Source organism: Zonotrichia albicollis, chromosome 8, assembly GCF_047830755.1.
Source record: "Zonotrichia albicollis isolate bZonAlb1 chromosome 8, bZonAlb1.hap1, whole genome shotgun sequence".
In the NCBI taxonomy this organism is placed as follows: Eukaryota; Metazoa; Chordata; class Aves; order Passeriformes; family Passerellidae; genus Zonotrichia; species Zonotrichia albicollis.
Genome location: NC_133826.1, coordinates 41,178,652 through 41,198,871, shown reverse-complemented (window position 1 = coordinate 41,198,871; position 20,220 = coordinate 41,178,652). Strand labels below are relative to the sequence as shown.

General features: G+C 50.7%; 1 protein-coding gene across 1 annotated transcript; it reads right to left on the bottom strand.

Moving 5' to 3' along the window:
• Nucleotides 1–923: 923 nt before the first annotated feature.
• On the bottom strand, nt 924–13,761 carry LOC141729957 (serine/threonine-protein kinase pim-1-like). Its single transcript, XM_074546616.1, has 6 exons — nt 13,737–13,761; nt 2,865–2,971; nt 2,691–2,741; nt 2,127–2,493; nt 1,309–1,485; nt 924–1,060 (listed from the first exon to the last, which is right to left on the bottom strand). Exons 1-6 carry the CDS (start codon nt 13,759–13,761, stop codon nt 954–956), a joined length of 834 nt encoding a protein of 277 aa, XP_074402717.1. The 3' UTR covers nt 924–953.
• Between the last annotated feature and the right edge of the window lie 6,459 nt (nt 13,762–20,220).

The window sequence follows — 20,220 nt, the reverse complement described above, 5'->3', positions numbered from 1 at the left end:
TAAAAACTCTTATCTCTGTCAGGGCCTTGAGGAAGGCCCCACCCCTACATGCCAGGGACAAACCCAGCCATGGGCGAGGGAAGCCCACACTTTCTCTCTTCCCCCCTGCACTGCCCCCCAAAATCACGGTGACCCCAAAGCAAACAAGGGCAGTGGAGCAGCCCAAGCCCTTTCTTGCCTGCACAGCAAAGCAGCTGTGCTCAGGTTCTGGAGCCCCACCTCTGCTCCCACCATGGGGTTTGTTTGTGTCGGGCTGGCTGCCCCAGCCCCAGCCCCAGCCTGGGGCACGGTGGGTGCTGGGGGCTGTTGGCAGGCCCAGGAGCCCACTCCCATTTTGTACCCACCCCAGCCCATGCCCCAGCCCTGCCAAAAGCAGCTGGGCAGTGCCTGAAGAATGAGTTGCATCATCTCCAGCAAAGGGGGAGCCTTTGGTTCCCAGCCAGGCTGGGCCATGCCCAAATCTGGCAGAATTTCCCCAGGTGGGGACTCATCTGCAAATTCCCTGTGGAGTTTGGCTTTGAAGAAGGTGCCAGAATCAAAGTGCATCACCTTCAGCCTCCAGTGGCCAGGCTGAGGAAGAGCTTGTCATCCTTGATGTCACCCTCGCTGTCTCCAGCAGCAGCAGCAGCATCATCATCCCCACCCGGTACAGCTTCTCCAGGGGCTCCTTCTCCTTCCCTGGGGGCAGACCAGGCTCTCAGGGCTCTGCCCAGGGCCCCAGCTGTCAGGGAACCAGGACAAGCAAAACCAGATGGGATGGTGGCCACCAGTGCTGGGCAGAGCAGCTCAGCTCCAGCACAAGGGCTGTGTGTTCCCATCCCATGACCCCGGTGCAGTGACACAGGCAGCACAAAAAGGGTTGGGTTCCTTTGCTTCTCATTGCCAAGGCATATGTGGAGCAGGAACTTACCAGGGCCCTGGATCAAAGTGTGCCTGTGGTGCTCTCCCTTCTTCTATGGCAGAGGAATATCCTGCATCCAAGGAACACAGAACAGGTCTTCCAGTGTGGGTCTGTCCAAGGAGTTCACGGATAAACACCACCAGATCAGGTCTTTGCACTCTGGGGAGAGAAAGCAGAAACTGATGGTCAGCCAGAGAAGGCTCCCTTCTGCTTTACCCCACTGTTCCCATGCCCAGGCCATGCTGGATGCGCTCTGAGCTGGGCCTAAACTTTCCCACCAATTCCCTGTTTTGGAGGAGAGCAGGACATGTGCCACCTCCTCAGCAGCTGCCAGAGCGGGATGCCCACGAGCCCGCTGCTGGCTCCCAGCACTGGGATTCCCCCCGTGCCCAGAGAAGAGGATCCACCTTGAGAGAGCCTTTGTGGCAGCGGGAGCTGGCCCCAGCTGAGGTTCCGGCCCCTCCTGAAAGGGTGCTCCCCGCAGACCATCTGGTGCAGCAGGATGCCCAGGGACCAGACTGTCGCTGCCTCGCCATGGTACCAGCCAAAGTCGTTCCATTCCAGGGGGCTGTAGGACAGTGTTCCTATGGAATACAGATGGAGTTCATCAGGGGGATGCTGCTGCTCCCAGAGCCTGGCCCCAGCATCCCTGGGCCCGCGGGGGCTGCATCAGGGGCACACAGGGTGACCACTGCCCTCTCGCCAGCATCTGGGACTTGTGCACAAAGTCAGGGTTGGAAAAGAAGCCTCTGGTGCCGGAAGAGGGCAGCCCTGGCTAGGCCCGACCATGACACGCAAAGGAAAAACCCACTCCATGCTGGGGAAAAAACATGCCCTTATCCTCCCTGCCTGCATTGCCCCAAAAATATTATGAAGCCAAGGGAAACAGGGTGAGTGGGGTAGTGCAAGCCCTTCCTCTCATTTGCACACCAAACTGGCTGGGGCACAGGTTCTGCCCTCTCTCTCTGCTACCCCCACCCACGGGGATTTTGGTCCAGCTGGCTGCCCCAGCCCAGCCCCAGTCCTGGGCAGAGTGGCTGGCAAAGGCTGCCAGCAGGGCTGGAAGATGGCTGCCCACCCAGCCCTGCTCTAAAGCAACTCAGCTGAGGACTCAGTGCCCTGACTGGCAGCAAAAGGGAGAACTCCCGCTGCCACAGCCAGCTTGCCTGGGAGATGTTGGGCCATGAGATGTCAGCAGCGGGAGCACAGCCCTGGGTAGGCTCACCTGCAAAGTGAGTGTAGACTGTGTCCTGCAGGTAGGTGCCACAGCCAAAGTCAATCAGTTTGGCCTGCCCGGTGTCCAGGTCAACCAGGATGTTCTCTGGTTTGATGTCGCGGTGCAGGACCCCGCAGCTGGTGCAGTGCCGCACGGCCTCCAGCACCTGGCGGAACAGCTCCCGCGCCTCCTCCTCGGGCAGGAACCGCCATGCCCCAATGAAACGATGCAGGTCCTGACACCGCTCTGGCCGCTCCAGCACCATCACGATGCAGTTGGGGAGTTCGAGCCACTCCAGCAGCTGGACCACACCGGGGAAGCCAGTGGACACCTTGGCCAGCAGCACGATCTCCAGGGGTGCGCTGGTGCCGTCGGGCTGCGGGAGGAGCACGATGCCGTCACTGGGGCCGATGCCGTGCCAGGCCTGGGGAAGCCCTCAGCCAGGCCGGGATGCTCTGCGCCCTGCGCTGGCCCCACGCCCGCTCTCCCTCGGGGCGTCCTGGCGGCTCCCACCGTGCCGGGCCCCGGCTCATCCCTGGCCGGCAGCCCCGGCTGCTGGCCCCGCTCACTCACCAGCTCGCCCCAGTGCCGGACGCGGTTCCGTGGCACCCTTTTGATGGCCACCTGCAAGCCAAGGGCAGCAGCGGGGTGAGCTCGCCGCCCGCACTGCGAGCCCCATCCTCCGCCCTCCGCCCTCCTCCTCCTCCATCCCGTCCTCCTGCGCCCGCCGCCGGCCCCGCCGCTCACCGGGGCGCCGTCCGAGAGCCTCGTGGCCGCGAAGACTCTGCCGAAGCCGCCGCGCCCCAGCAGCGATCCCAGCCGGTACCGCTCCTGCAGGGTCTCCTGCGCCGTCCCTGCGGGCGGGACGCGGCGGTCAGCGCTCGGCCCGGGGCCAGCAACGGCCCCCGAGCGCCCCTCACCCGCCCCGGGCCGGCCATGCCCAGGCGTTCGCTCCCGGGAACGCGGCACGGGAGGCTCGGGGCCGGCGGCCGCGCTGCCGAGCGGCGGAGCTCGGGCCGGGGAAGCCGCAGCGGAGGCGGCGGGAGCGGCCGCGCCGCGTGTGTCCTCCGCGGGCCCCGGGAGGAGCCGGGGCCGGGGCTGGGGCTGTGGCCGGGGCCAGGGCCGGGGCCGGGGCCGGGGCCGGGGCCGGGGCCGGGACTGGACCGTGCGTCGGGTCTGGGGCCGGGCTCGGGCCAGGCGGAGGCAAAGGGCGGCGATGCCGCCCCCGCCCCAGGCACTGATGCCCGCCCAGCAGCGCCACCGCCAGTACGGCCAGAGCCGGGCGGAGGCGAGACCGCGGCGGGACGGCGGGGCCGGGCACGGGGCAGCCCCGCCCGGGGCCGGGGGCGGGCCGGGGGCATGGCCCGGCCCGGCAGGGGAGAGGGAGGCGGGGAGAGGAGAGGGACGCCGGGCAAGGAACCCCGAGAGAAGGATGCCCGATAGCGGGAAAGGGAGAGAAAGAGAAAGAACGAGAGAAAGAGAAAGAACGATTTTTCTAGTCTATCTGCTTTTGCTGCTGCCGCCGCTGCTGCTGCCGCCGCTGCCGCCGCTGCAACTGAGGCACCGGGGCCGTTCGTCCCCGTGTCCGTTCCCTGCTCGCCCCACGAGCCCCACGTTCGAGCCCCGCGCGCCCCGGGGACAGCCCCTCCGTCTGCCCAAACACGGGAACTTTGCAGTGCTGAGCGCAAATGCAGAGCCCTGACTCCTGCACACTGGCACAGCGATCCCCTCACTCGCTGCTGTGCATTGTCCTTGCTCAGGGTCAAACACTGTCGGGCCACCTTCCCTTGGGGTAGGATTCCTACCTGAGCCCAGCACTGCACTTACACCTCCAGTGTTGCTTTCCAGTAAAACCAGGGGAAGGAAAACTGTGTGTGACTCATGGTATTTTAGTGTCTAAAAATCACTAAGTCACCAATCTTAGAGGTGCTGTGCATCTGGAATTGCTGGGATGGAGAAGTAGTGCAACATGGAAAAGGGGAGCATAGAAATAAATAGAGGAAAGCATCTTGGATTGTTTCTTTCATTTTCATCTCACTTCTGGAAAGCTGTTTCAGTTTTCCAGGAATCTTCTCCTGTCTGCTCTTCCCAAGAATCTCTCATGGAGAACAAGGTCAATTTTCTGCCACAAGATTTGCCACCAGGAAATGATGCCACTGGTGAAATTTTCATTGTAACTGTTTGTGCTGGCTTAGGGCAAATTTGGGGAGGAAATCTCCAAAAGGGGTCCGTCTAGAAAGCAAGTTCAAGCAGCCTCTCCCCCTACTAGTTCAGGAAAAGACTTCCCTTTAAGAAAAGTGAAAAAAAACCCCGTTATTTAACAAGTAAAGTATTCACAAGCATGAAAAATGAATAATATTAAATAAAACCTCTGACAGTGCTGAAGAGATGGCAAATTCAGAAAGTCCTTTTTGTGGGTTGTAGTTGGCTCACTCGGTCTCTTTTAAGTCCCTGTGGCGCTGGAATGCAGCGTCGCAGAGCTCGGTGGGCCACAGGGGTGAGCTGCTGCGGGTGTTTTTCTGGGTTTTCAGTCCAGAGCAGATTTAAACAGTTCCAAGAAAAAGGAAAGTCACAGTCCAAGGAACTTCTCTTCCTAAGCTAGCTAAAACCAAGTTGCTAGACCTGGGCTGTGAAGGCATTGGGAAATTTCCAAATCTGGGCACTGGCGGTCCCAGCAAACACCAGAGCTGGATGGTGCCGGAGCCAGAACCTGCAGATTTCCAAATTTTGGCTTTCTGTGCCAGCAAATCACTGGGCTTGGCCTGTGCCAGCACCAGGAAGTTTTCAGATCTGGGCGCTGGCGCTGCCAGCAAACACCAGATCTGGGTGGTGTCATTGCCAGCGACAGAAATCTGCCAGATTTGGGCTCTGCTGGCACTGAGAAATTTCCAAATCTTGGTTCTGGTGCAGGAAACACAAGATGTGGGTGGTGCCAGACCCAGTAGCAGGAAGCAGCCACAGGTTTTGGATTTCTGTGCCAGCAAATTGCTCACTTGGGCTGTGCCAGAATAGGGAAATTTCCAGATCTGGGCACTGGCAGTGCCAGCAAACAGCCCATTTCAGGCTCCAGGCTCCAGGAAGGACTGGGTCTGGATGCCTTCCTCTTTTCTTTCCTTCTTTCCTTCCATCTTTCTTGGGATCCTGCTGCCAAAAAAGTCCAGATTGGGCAGTGCTGGCAAGGGGAAATTGCCAGGTTTTAGCTTTCTTTGCCAGCAAATTCTGGACATGGGTGGTGTCAGAAGAGGGAAATTGCCAGATGTGGGCACTGGCAGTGCCAGCGCATGCCAGATCGTGGTGCAGAATGTGCCGGTACTGGGAAATTGCCAGATGCTTATTTTCTGTGCCAGCAAATTGCTGGAATTATGCTGTGCAGGCATCTGAAAAATTCCGGATCTGGGTACTGGGGGTGTCAGCAAACATGAGATCGGGTTGCTGCAGGTACCAGGTATTTGCTTGGTTTTGGCTTTCTTTGCCAGCAAGTTGCTGGACTTGGACTGTGACAGAATATGGAAATATCAAGATCTGGGAACTGGCAGTGCCAGCAAACACCACAGTTCAGGAAGGAACATCCCTCCCTCAACAAGGTGCCAGAGTGGCTGGACAGCAACCAGGCAGAAAGGGACCTGCAGGGACTGAGGGACAGCAGGCTGGACATGAGCCAGCAGTGTGCCCAGGTGGGCAAGAAGGCCAATGGCTCCTGGCCTGGAACACGAATGGTGTGGCCAGCAGGAGCAGGGCAGGGATTCTTCCCCTGTGCTCAGCACTGGTTGGGCAGCGCCTCGAGTGCTGTATCCAGTTCTGGGCCTCCAATTTAGGCAGGACATGGAGGAGCTGGAGCGTGTCCAGAGAAGGGCAACAAGGATGGGGAGGGGTCTGGAACACAAGTCCTGTGAGGAGTGGCTGAGGGAGCTGGGGTTGTGGACACCTCAGCTGGAGAAGAGGACCTAAGGGAGACAAGTTGGTGTCAGGGCACAGGTTGGACTTGATGATCTCCATGGCCTGTTCCACCCTTGCTGATTCTGGGATTCTCTGGAACCACCCTTGGAGCAGTTGCAGGATGAGCTCTGGGCCTCCTCTTCAGCAGCTCCAGCAGCCCAGGTCCCTCAGCTTCTCCTGCCAGCCCCAAAGCCCATCCTGTCAGTCCTGCAGAGCCTCTGCAGCTCCTCCTCACTGCCCAGAACAGGGAGCCCCAGAGCCAGACACAGCAGCCCAGATGTGCCCCCCTGGCCTGGGGTGCCTCTGGCAAGGGAGCTGCAGGAGGCACTGCAGGAGCCTGCAGACAATTGATCTGAAGGCCAAACCTCCTTAGCTCCTTCTGAAAGAGCAGAACAGTTCCTCATTCCAATGTGGTGGAATGCTGGGCACCACAGCTCCAGGTGAGGACTGGACACAAGTTTGCTCCCACTGAGTGCTGTGATGGGTTCTGCAGGAGCTCTGGGCTTCTGTGCTTGCCAGGCACAATGAGGAGAGAAGGAGCCCAGTGCACTGATGTGGGAAATGGGTTTGTAGAAAGTTTTTAGAGCCTAATAGAAGGCCCACAAAGTATGAATCTGTATATAAATTTTGAGACAAGAAATGCTACCTTAAAAATTTCCATGGAATAGGACAGATATTGTTGAAAGAGAAATGGAGCTGGAAAAAAGTTTCAAAAGATGGTCTTGCAAATAAGACTTTGGAAAAACAGAGCTATGAAAGATGCATTGTAGTTGGACCATCAAGGGGTAGTTTTAAATAATTGGCTTTAAGGCATCTACAACATGGCATGGCAAAAGGCTGATATACCAAGAAATGCTTATAGTGAATTATAATTATGAAGTAGTTAGCTTCTGATTGTGATGGCATGAATTATAACATCTGTATTGTCTCACCCTTCTCCTGAGACTGAAAAGGAATACAAGTTTTTAAAACACCTCTCAGTTGCCCCATCTCTAGGTCGAGAAAAGAGTATTATCCAACACACTGACACAGCTTTGCCTCGAGCATAACCCAGCCTGGACCAAACACACTGAAAGGTTTCCCCTTTGGCCCATGTCTCGAAACATCAGGTCTGCTGTTTGACAACTCAGGTTGGTTTGGTGTCAAGGAGTTCTCTCAGAAATACTGGGTTTGTCTTCCTCTGTGCCTTCCCCTCAGCAGCCTTGGGGATGCTCCTGTATGACGCCATCTCTCTCACACAGTTTGAGACAACTTCAAACAGGATATTGTGCAATAAGTCGTCTCCTCTAAAGTGTTCCAACAGTCCCTTTCCAGCAATAGGAAATTATTACTGATAGATCAAAGTAGAAAACCCCTAACAGTTTTTTAACAAACAGAATCCCCCCATGACACCCGTTCCAAGAAGGCGCCGGGGTCTCTCTCGGAAGAACAGGAGCTGTCACGGAGCAGTTCCAGCAGCTGATGGAAGCTCGGGGGCTCGTCCGGCGTCGGCTTTCTCCCATGGCAGAGCTCCATGGAGCGGGCAGGGCAGTGAAGCAGCTGGGCTGGAGCCCCTCGCTGCCTTTTCTCCCCGGCGTGGCTCAGCTCACAGACTCTCGGGCTGGGAGCGGGGCCGCTCCGCTCCTGCCGGCACCGTGTCCCTGGGCTTGGACAAACAGTTTCCTGCCAGGAGAGCCCTGCACACTGCTCCACAGATCTTTCATACAGGCCCAAACCAACTCCAAACACTCTGTCTACAGCAGCTTTACACAAAGGGCTGCAGAAATCCAGGACAGCTGCAAGCGAGTGTCGGAAGGCTCTTGTCTTGTTCCTGACAGCAGAATTCTTGATGATCTGATGCAGTTTTATTCATATGTAACATGAGAGCTGAGGTTTTTTTGTTAAAATATTTCATGATGAGTAACAAGCCTTGGGAGCATGAGGTACAGGACTGACATGCAAAAGCATGAGCATATCCTCCAAAGTGGCCAGTTTAATTGTCCATTTTATTACTCTTGTATTTACTCCACACTAATAAGGAAAACCAAGCTTTGCTTGGAGGCAAAACAGGCATGGGATACACTACAGTCCCTCGCAGGCTCAGCAGGGATGGCAGTGACACAGCAGGCAGTCTGCTTCATTGTGAACCACTACAGAGCTACATCCCAATCTTGTTTAAGTAGTGTGGTATTATTAAGAGCTCCTTTTCTGCATGAGACACAAAAAGGAGATCCCAAATGATCTTCATGCAAGCATGCAGTAAAGAACTGCTCCTGCTATCCTAAGGAAGCATTTGCTTTGGCAATTACACTCTTCCCATTCATCTTTTGATGCAGACACCTCAAGTTTTCCCCCACACCCCTGCAAGGCTGGCAGTCGCTGTTTCCCATTTCCTGTTCTTCTCTAGAGATGGTGCAGTGGCTGCTTTGAAACAAAAAGCCCTGAGATCTGGACAGCTTGAAGGAGCATGAAATGCTGATTAAGTGCTCATATTGGTAACACCCAGGTCTGTGCTGCCCAGTGCTCTGGAGCAGCAGCAGCAGCAGGACCATGCATCATTCCTGTAGGTGGATGTTCATGTTTCTGGTGTGCAAGAGCAATGACTTTGAGGAGGGACAAAAATGCCCCTCTTCAAACACTGAGTGTGCAAGGAGATGTGAAGTTTCACAGCCTTTTCTAGGATATTTCAGAATAATCTAAGAGAATATTGTGGCATGGAGCAGGTCCCTAAATTTGTCTCCAGAGGAATCCCCAAAGGGCACATTCACTCTGTGGTGATGGCAACCCCATAAGCTCATGGACCAGTTTTCCCTGCAATGTGCCACCCTGCCTGGGCTTTACTAGGCTGGGACTAGACCCAGAGCTAAGCAAACACAGGCAGCCAGGTGACATTCTGTAACATCAGAAGCTGGCAACCATGAGGACTTTGCTGCCAAAAGGTTACAGCTTGCACTGGGCCCAGAAGTGTTTTTTCCCTAAGGCAAAGCAAATTGAAATGTGAAGTTTAAAATCTTCAAATGACTATGAAAGGAAACTGCAGAATAATTTCTGGAAGGGCAGCATTGTCAATGATCATGCAGCCTACCAACAGCTGGAGCTGAATCAAGAATTGCTTCTTCCAGCTGTGCAGGAATTCATTCCACTGGCAAGCACTGGTCCATGGGAACAAATGATCCCCTAGCTCTGGGCTGAATGGCACCCAGGCTGCAGTGCAGATTTGAGGAAACCTTGTCACTTGTTATTGGCCTCCCAGGGCACTCATCCTTCTGCAAACAAGGTGCAAACAACACAGCTGCACTGCTGTCCCAGGTAAATATACATACAGGTGACTTTGCCAAAGCAGTACATCATTTCCCAGTGAAATACATGACCTCTTCTTACCTCTGGAATTGTGATTGAAGACACCTGTGAGCCAGATCTGTGGGAGATTGCAAAGGAGCAAAGCTTTGGGATTTGGGCACACTTCTCTTGGTTTCTTTGCTCATGCCTTTGGTGAGCACAGAACACACCTAGGTAGAAAACCTTTGACTATACAGGATCTTTTGGATCCATTGTCCCCCAAACAGGTCAACAGTGGCCCTGTTACAATGACAAATTGAAAACAGCAGCACAAATGACACAAAAAAAAGATGGCCAAAGAGGAAGAGGAGAGGCCCAATGAAGAAAGGATGTGGTGACACTGGCACATTGAGTGAGCTGCACTCCCATAATCTCTAGGCTAGCAGGTCCTGGTCTCACATTCTCCTCTTGGTTTATTTATTTATTTATTTTTCATCATCAAAATAAAATATATACGATTAAAAATATATCATCAAAACTTAAAGACAGAATCAAAAGACATTAATTCAAAACTACATCTAAAGATCAGAACATATGTACAGCTGTAACTATGAAGCCTAATGCATCAATCCTATTCTTCAAACACTCTTCATACAGGCGGCAGCTTCTTCCTGAGCTTGGAGGAAAGTGAGCTCTTCTGGATGGGAGGCGAGGACTTTGTGGGTGAGGGTACATCGGAAGTGTCCAGAGAAAACTTCTCGGTAAGCCTGTAACCAGTCAGATCTGCAAAATGGAGACACAAAGTTTAACAGAGACCACCATGCATACCTAAAGCAGCTGAAGCTCCATATTTCATGGGACACCTTTCCTGCAAACGTCTAAACAGCTGCACAGGGAAACATGCTCCTGCTGGCAGACACTGAGGCAGGCCAGGGCACAACCCTGAGCCACTTGCCCAGAGCTGGCACAGGCACAGCCTGGCCTCTGGGCTGCCCTGGGACAGCAGGGAGTCCAGAGCCCTGTGCTCCCCAGGAATGGCTCAGCTGCACATGCACCCTCCTGCTCCTCTGCCTGCCCCACAGCTCAGCAGCCCCACAGCTCCAGGGGCACTGGCAGCAGCACAGCTCATTGCAGGGGCACATGCAGGGCACAGCTGTTCCCTGGCAATGTGCACAGCCTCTCTGGGCTGCCACAAGACCCTTCCTGCCAGCAGAGATTGGCCCAGCTCCCCCTCACCTCTGTGTGAGGCTGAGCCATGATTGCCTTCACCTTGTACCCCATCTGGAGCTGCTCCAGGCCCCCCATGCCATGACGAGGAAATGTGATGGAGAGAGTGGGGGCAGATGCACACCCTTCCTTAGGATTTTGTCATTTTTGGCACAGCTCAAAAGGCAAATCCAGAGGTGTCCAATTCAGCACTTCCTCAGCTTTCTGGAGAACATCTCGCCTTCACCAGCCCAGCATTTTGGAGAGGTTTTCCCGCACATGTGGAGCCTTGCTGGCAGCACATTTCTTCAGCTGGGTGCCCATCACCTTGCAGAGGGCAGAGGTGAGCTTGGTGGCCACGGTGCGGACGTTGGCGCTCCGCACAGGCAGCGCCTTGTTCCCCAGGCAGGACCAGAGCACGGGCAGGGCGTCGCGCTGGGCGACTTCAGGGCTCCTGGCATGAACCCCCTGCACAAGCACTGCCGGGACAGAGACACAGCTCCTTACCCACCAGCCTCACTGCAAACAAGGATCTGCTTCTGCTTCTGCTTCTTGCCAGCCTCTCTGGCCAAGAGCAGCAAAATAGCACCCAGAGCCCCTTGGTCCAGAAACGGGCAAAGCAGCTGAGCATCCTGGAAACAGAACCACCAACCCCTCAGCACTAATTGCTCCAACCAGAGCCTTGTCCCTGGGGCAGACTTCCTACCTTTACTAAATTATTTCACAATCTCTTTCTGCATGAACAATGAATGAAATGTCCAATTGCCTTTGATTTCCATTAAGAAGTTGTCTAAACCCACACTGAAGATTTGGAAATGCACCATAGAGAGGAAATGGAGAGATTTCTAATAAAAGAGATGATTCCATTTTTGTAACTTTGATGCCAAGTGCCAAATGTCTAATCTGGCTCTTCCCTGTGCTCAGTGGCACACAGCAAAGGGCAGGATTAGAACACACCTCAAAACTCCAGCCCACCAGAGATGGCTGCTGCCTGACAGCTGGATGAGAAACATCAGTGACCAGCTGGGGTCTTTGGCAGAATGCTTTTGGGGCTTCCAACAAAGAGCTGCTTCAAACCTCAGGGCGTCTTAGATAATTACCCAGACCCCATTGCCTTTGCATTTGGGCATCTTCATATTTTAATGTCACTTCCCCTCCCAATGGTAATGGCATTTTTTCTTATAATGTTCACTGAAATAGGACATAGAGAAAGAAAAATGCTATACAGGAGACTGAAATGTAACCAAAATACGAGTGTTTTCTCACATTGCTCCTGAAATATCTCTGCCCATTTTCTGAACTGAACTGTATCAAACACAGACAAAAAGTTACTACCAACAGCTTTTTGCTTGGCAGATTTGGCTGAGAGATCAAAACCTGAAATGCTCTGCAGACCATACTTATTTTCCAATCAGACAAAATGTTATCTAGCAGCCATTTAATATTCTGTGGTGGAAGAGACTTCATTTTCTCTATGCTGTTAATCCACCAGCAGTCATCAACATTGAAAGAGCTCCTGCAAGTACCGAAAACCAATTCTGCTAAGCAGGAAAGGGTTATGGTACCCATTTTAAAATGGGAATTCATTTGAGTTTAAATGCAATTAAAGACATCAGTGACTACTGAACGTGAGGAACAGCTGTCTGTTCCTACTAAATCTAAGAGAGAACATCTGCTTTTTCTAAAGTATCCCTAATTTATGGTTAATTCCTTTGTTTGAAAAAGAGATCAAAAGAACTGCTAAACTTAATTCCCTATTGCTGGAGATCTACTTTATTCAAATGCTCTTTAAGGGCCTTTGACATTCCCAATTGCTGAACATGCCCTTTTGATATTCCTAATGAAGACACAAAGTGTATTAAACCTTGCATTCAAAGATGTTGGCATAATTAGCAGTGGATTTAGCCCCAGTTAAAGCAAGGCTATCAATCATCTTCTCTGCTATATATTGGGATTATAATGTTTCCATTCCTTGGCTATTGCTGACATAGCAAGCTCCTCTGAGGAATCAATTATCAGCTGCATTTTTAGCATTTTGGACAGCGCTGACCCAGGCAGACACTGTTTGCACACCCTGAAAGGCTCAGTCCAAGGCCACTGTGACAGCACAGGCAGGGAGCCTCAGCACTCTGCTTCTGTCCTGAGCCCCAGAGGCTGCCTTGCACTAAACCTGTGCCTCTGATACCTCTGTTGAGTTCTGACCTAAGCTGTGACCCCCAGGCCCTCCACGGTTCAGCCTCAAAACTTTCCAAGGGAAAAACAAGAATTCTGTGAGGACAAAACAAACTGATGCCCTGAAACAGCATTGGCCACCATTTCCCCTCAAAGATCACAGATGTCCCTGAGCTCCCCAGAGAGGAGCCAGCTGGGGCATTTTTAGCCCTCCCTTTGCTGGAGGTGGTTCTGAGATGCCCCAGTGAGAGCTCAGCCCCAGGCCGAGCGCTGCCCCCATCTCAGATGCTGCCCAGCTCTGCAGCAGCCAGGGAAAATCTGCCAAACCCACCTGCCTTGGTTATTGGGCAGCAGGGACAAGCTCAGCACCTCCTGGTTTGGAGGAGCTGCTCTGCTGTCTGCTCACAGGCATTCCCTGTAAATGCTCCCTGGGAAGAGCTCTGGGCTCAGAAGGGGAGGCCATACCTGTGATACACTCGGTGACATCCAGCAGGGCTTGGCCACTCAGGTGATTCCATTGGTAGCTGAACTCTTTCAGCAGTGACACTTTATCTACAAGGGAAACACACGTTTCTGCTCACCTTTCTCAGGTCACAGGAGAAAGGGCAGGGACAACCCCATTTTATAAAATAAAGTACATTTCTGCGGATTTTTGAGTCCTTTTCTTCTTTCCTTCCAGCCTGCTTGGCAGGGTTTTAAATTCCGAATGAAAAACTCTCCTTTCACAGTTGTAAATCCAAACTTTTCTGCTGTAGCAGGAGCTGTGTTAAAACATTTCACACCAGGGACCTCGAGAGTTCAGTCACATGGAAGCAGGGAAAAAGTTTTGCATCCCAGAGCACAAAGGAAGAGCCCCATACTTGGGTCACAGAAAGGCACTGAGTCAGGCAGTTCCTGAGCTCACAGAGCAGCTGGGGAGGAGAAAGTGGAAACTCCCATTGAAGACCTGCCTCTTCAACACTCCTTTTTTCAGGCATATTCCCCCAGTGCAGCATTCTCAGAGCTGACATAAATCTGTGTGGCAAAGGAATTTACAGCAGCCCTTGCCTCTGTAGTTAATTGCTATGGCCATCTTGCCGCATGCAAAACAACATGTGGAACAAGGCATCATTGACAGCTGGGTTTATACCTGTTTGTTCTAAAGAAATGAACTTGGTGAATCACAAGTTCCCCTTTGAAAACAGAAGACAAAGAAGAAAAGTGGGAAATAGGCAGCTAATGCCTCTAATGTAGAGCCTTGCAGGTGGCTGCTCTGCAGAAGCTCTGATGGGTCAGTGTCCCTTCATGCCAACAGCAAAGCTGTTCATTTGGGAAGTCAGACGGGGCCCAAGCAAACTCCAAACCCCCTTTGCCTCTGAACTGTAGCAGAGCTGTAGCCCAGGACTTGCTCTTCAGACAAGCAGCACAGAGCCAAGGGCTCCTGGCACTGTTGGGAAATGCTGATCCCATTCCAGCCTGTTGGGGATGGTGCATAAGGACTGCACCTGCACAGCCTCTGGTGGGTGTCAGCTGCAGTGTTCCACAGACAAGAGCAGCTGTCAAGGCACTCAGTGCTCTCTTGTGCAAGAGAGACAGAGACGTAGCTGAGGAGAGTCCCTGCCAGGGCTCAGCCTTACCCAAATGAGCAATGGATTCTTCCAGTGCTTTCACAGCTGCCCCACAAATCCTGGGATCCTTTGAGTTCAGGTTCTTTGTTATTCCTTCCACCAAACCAACGATCTCTGGGTTCAAGGCATCTTTCAGGGCTCCTGTGATTTCAGCCAGCACGTCCAGTGCCCTCTGCTTCACTTTCTTGTGGCTGTCAGATATTCTCAGGACAAAATAATCAAAAAATCTGTGAAGAGAGCAAGCAACGTGAAAGCTGGATTTAAATGTCCTTGTTTGAAGAGTGGCTGTAGCAGTCAGCAATGTCAAAGATGAAAGTGATCCTTTCTGTCAGGTCAGCATTCGCTTGCACAATTTCACTGTTTTCCTGTGGGCCACTCACTGAAATGGTGGTGCAACCTCATGCTGGTTGAAAGATTTTCTTCTCTTTTTAAGAGGTTTGGCTGGGGACAGAATAGTTCCTATGGTATTTCTCTCCATCTATAAATCGTTAAATCAATTCCATTTATTAATGCTAAAGAGTACCTTTGCTTTGAATGGAAGCAGATGTTTACAATGCCTGGTTTTCTATACAGTTGCCTCAAGTACTGAGGGCAATTATGATTTTGCCAAAACTATGGCTGGAAGAGATCTAAGTTTTCTTTTGTTTGTCTCAGAGCCAGTGTCTGGAGAAGTGCAGGGCTCTGATCAACTCTTCCAGGATCCAGACCATTTCTCTAAGTAACAGGTGGACTTCTGAAATGTAATGTGCTGTACAGCTCTCATTAGAGCAGGTTCAGTCCCTTGACAGCCACATTATCAGGCACCTTTTCCTGGAAAAAGGGAAAAAGCAGCTACTGGGAGGAGAAGGCAGAGATGAGTCCTTAGCTGTTTTCCTCCTTTTCCAAAGAGAAAAAAAGACCCCCAAGAAGGGTGAGCACTGTCTTTACAAAGAGGAATAGGAACAAGGATAGAAATGAGTAGCCAGAGCTGTGCCTTTGTTAGACAAGATGGAGTATATAGAAGTAATCTTTAAAAAAACATCTGGTTTTAAATCAACCCAGCCTGATACTTCTCTTCCCTATACAAACCCATTTTTGGTCTAGACAGCAAGTGCCATTCTTTCAGGGACTGGATTCCCTTCACTTCACCCAACTGGGAGTAGCAGAGAGTAGCAGTTACACCAGCAGAAAATTCTGCCATCATCTGATGAACAGCATCCATAGGCACCTGCCAGACAAATACAGCTGGACTGAAATAACTTGTCCTGAAGCCTGGACCTGAATTACATTTGTCTGGGTAAGAGGGACCAGCATGTCTCAAACAGCCTGGACAGAGTGCCAAGACACACTGAATTAACTTTACTGCTACAGGCTTAGGAAAGGAGCTAAAGGAAAGGAGCAGTGAAGACACCCTACATACTTGGGTAATGTTAATGGAGATGAGCTGGGGGCTGGTTTTGCACAGGTCTCGGAGGAGTTCCACTCCTTCCATCCTTGTCTGAAACCCCTTGGCTTCCAGGAGATGGTAAAGCTTCTGGAGCAGCTCCATTTCTTTCACAGCTGGAGGTGACGTGACCTGGGCTTGTGCATGGTGTAGGAGGTGTCCATCAGAGGGAGATTTCACCCTGGAAAATAAAACCAAATGAGGACCTTGTGGTGATAATTATCGTAGCATGGCATCCCCATGGTGGAAATAATTAGCATTGACTCCATGATTTCAGAAGGCTGCTCAATCACTGTATTATATTATACTATACTATACTATACTATACTATACTATACTATACTATACTATACAGAAACTCATTGCCCGTACAGACCGTCTGATACAGACAGACCTGATTGGTCAATTGAATCCAAAACACCATCACCAGTGGCCAATTAAGAAATCACCCTTTGGTAAATAAATCTCTATGACACATTCCACATGTTCACAACAACAGGTGCAGCAAGTGAAGATAAGAATTGTTTCTCATTCTTTTCTCTGATCTTCTAACATTCCTCCCCAGGACAATGCCTGGGAAAGTTGTGCCTGCTGCTCTCTATGGAGAGAGCTGCAGCCACAGACAATACCTTCAGTTAATTGTGAGCAAAACATCTTGAGTAGCTTTCCTAATTATGTGATTTCAAGCTGGAAAGTCATGAGGATCTCTGAAGAACAACATGGACCTCATGACAATCATTACAGAAGACAATCTGCAAGTGACATTCTCACCACTGCTCACTCAGGAAAACCAAGGATGAGATGCATCTGATCTATCTTCAGATGGCTGCCAGGGCACACAGGTCACATTGCTTTGTGGAGAAAGAGAGACACTACTTCCAAGTTTAAATGCCTCCTCATATGGGACGTGTGTGGCTTAGAATAAAGAAACTCATCACTCTGGAGAAGTGTCTCTACAACCAGGCATGACAATCTGGAAAAGTAGCTCAGATGCATCTGAACAGATAAACAAGGCCATATTTGAAAGATTCAGAAAATCAGTAACAGAGATAAAACAGAAGCCTGACATCCCAGAACTACGCTCACATTTAATTTGCTTCCCTAGAGACAGATGCACAGCTTAACAACCCTACTGGGAACAGTTCTCCTGGATCAGCCTGTCTCTTCCATGAACACGGGAAGATGCCAGCTGTGCTAGTGAGGCATGTGGTCACATTCCTGCCACTGCTGAGCAGGACAGAGCTAAATAAATCCCCTCTGCTATCAGAGGAGAACAGGTACAAGCAGCTCTGCAGCTGTCATGAAGAGACAGCAAGGAGCAATTCCTGTCGTAAATGCTGATTGCAGCACAGGGGGAAATAAACCAAACATGCTGTCCATCAAGCAAATTACATGAAGGACAGGAATATCAAGACAAAAAGTCCACATTGAGACACCTGTTGACTGAAGTTGTTCAGGAATTGCCTTGCTATTTACTACTCAAACTTGGTACTTTTTGAGGGTAAGAAAACCATGATTCCGCCAGGCCGAACCACACGGATGAGAACTGCATCTTTGTGGAATGGCATCTTGCTTCCAGACTGAGATTTCTCATCAAAACACCCATCTGAAAACGACTCCACTCAGATGAAAGAAAAGCCCTGTTTGAATTTACTTGTCCCATATCTGGCAGCAGAAACTTGGCCCTCTCCCAGCCTCCACAGCCCTGCCCTTGCCACTGCACTGGATCATCTGAGCTGCAGCCAATGGGTGTCTGTTTGTCTCTCCATTTTTGTGGAAACTCCTTCAGAGAAGTTGTGTTCAGCACAATGCACAAGTAGACTTTTTTTTATCCTAGAGCATATCCTAGAGTAGGGAAAGGAAACAATCTGTGGCACTGGTCATCTCTGCCAGACAGTTTTTCCTGAGAAAGAGACATGTAAAGCTTGTCATGTGCTTTGTCACATCTAAGAAAAGTGCTCAGTGCCGTTTGCTAGCAGACAATGTGGCCTGGGGCTCCTTTGAGCCATCGTTCCTCTCCTTCACCGGCTCCTTGACAGATGGGCCTTCAGCCTTCTGGTTTTCTATCCCCTACAAAGACACAGAGAAACCTCATCAATAGGTTTCAAATTTAGAGTATAAACCAGGAAATTCCCTGTTGAAAACACAACTTAGAACCAGGATCACTGCTACCAAGGCTTAGGAAAACATTTCCTAACTTACTGATGGAAACAGACCAGAGATTCAGTGATGCCAACTCTTTGTTTTCAATAGCCCAAGGCAGGTTATGGGCGCTACCAGACTGAGCAGCAGTCTAAAATCCCAAATTCCTTGGTCTTGAGCATAAATGGGAATAATGCAAACGCAGGCAACGAGTGTTCGTGAAGGAAGCAGCAGAACAAACTGGACTCTTTGGGGGTTGGCCCATTGTGTTATAAGTTGATTTGGTTCAACACTCACTCTCCCTGTGCCTGCACAAAGGCAGGCTCCCTTCTGTAATGTCAATAGAAAAAATAAAATTTCCTCCCTCAAACAAACAAAGGATTTTCCACTGGATGCTGCTGAATTCACCAAGCTTCTTCCAGTCCCACATGGCTGGACAGCAGGGCAGTATTCCCAACAGACAGACAGTCATTGTAGTAACTAGGATTGACTTGGACATCTTTTGTAAATTTGGGAATTTTCTTGGTACTACTACTTCCAGTGTCCTTTGCAAAGACTCTGCTATCTTCAGACTCAAAATTCTCACTTAATTGCTTTACAGGGGGCAGGGTAGGGAGAGCATGGTGGGGGCTTACGCCTAAATATAAACCCATTTTCTCCTCTTTCCCTTTCCTCTTTGTGACCAATATTGAAAATACTCAAAACCCCTCTTCTTACCTAATAATATCAGTTCCTTTGTGGTCTGCAGATGAACAGGATGAGGATTAACAGCTCATTCCCAGGAGCAAAATGATTAAGCAGAAGAGGAATGAGCAAAAGACAGATTGGGTATGTTTGATCTCATATTAGCAGTGGCAATACTTGCACAAAGGAGACATTTCTCCTGCCAATCACTTACTTTCTTCTTAATTGTCAGAATATCTCCAGGTTATGGGGGGAAAAAGATTGTTCCAGAAGCATTTTAAATTGTTGATGACTGAGCAACATCTTCACCATCTCCTGTCCATATGGCGGAAGGAAGGAAGGAAGGAAGGAAGGAAGGAAGGAAGGAAGGAAGGAAGGAAGGAAGGAAGGAAGGAAGGAAGGAAGGAAGGAAGGAAGGAAGGAAGGAAGGAAGTGGAAGAAAAGTGAACAAACACAGGAAGAGTGTTAACAGAAGAGGCTGATACCTTAAACTCATCAGGGGCAATCCCTGCATGAGAAGGCATTACCTACTCAGCAAAGAGGGAGATTTACCTCACTTGACACTGCACAGTGCTGTCAGCTGAACACAAGGGGCAAGAGGAGAATGTGGGGCAACAGAAAAATACCATTTCTCTCTGAAACTGAGGGTGTGCTTCTGTGGCATCAAAGGATCCCAAGGAACAAGCAAAACACATCTGCTTTGTTTTCAGAGCCTATGAGCAGTGTCTTGCTGCCATTGCACAATAATTTGCCTTTCTTTACCTGGCAGGGAAGCCAGGACAAAACACCTCATGCATCCTCTTGATTATTCTATACTATGTGTATGCACAGGGGCAGCTAGTTGCTCTGGTGTTCTTGGCAGCTATTCATGGGAATTTCATCACCAAAGGAAAGGGATTTTGGTGGTTTGGGTTGATTTTGCCACTAGGAAACCACAGGTTTTCTTCAAGAAGAAATGTGGAGTTCACTGAGCCACAGATAACAGTATACTAGAAATCTGCAGAATGGGTTTAGAAAGACTGAATATGTTGGCTAGAGACCCCTGAAATATTTCTAGGATAGTCTGAAGTTAATGAGAAATGGATGTTTGGGATCCTTCAGTGATGAACATTATCCAACACATTGGCTTTGTGTTGTGCGCCTAAGGCCAATGAAAACTGTTGGACTGGCTGATCTGAGATCTTTTGATCTCCGTAAAGAATCCTTCAAGCTTCCTTCAAGAATCCTTCAATCCTTCCTCAGGAAAAAGTTGGGAATGTTCCTTTTTGCTGGCCAACCTCAGGTTTCCCAGTACAGCCATTTGCCCAGGCAACCCAGAGCAGTGGTCACTGTGCCAAGACTGACAGAGCTCAAGAATAGTTTGGACAATGCTCTCAAGCACATGGAGTGACTCTTGGGGTCACTGCACATGGCCAGGGGATGGACTCGATGACCCTGATGGGTCCCTTCCAAGTCAGCATATTCCATGATTCTATGACCCTTATACACACCGTGAGGTAACTTCATATTCCCTTTAGTTTCCACTCTTGTGTGGTTTCACCTTTATAGCCAGACACAAACCGGTTTTCCTGTTTTGGGAGGTGAAATGAAGATCATTACCTTGTGTCCTTGTGACAGTCCTGAGCAAGCTTCCCTGCCACGTGTGGCAGCCTCTCAGCCCTGGGTGTGCCTGCGA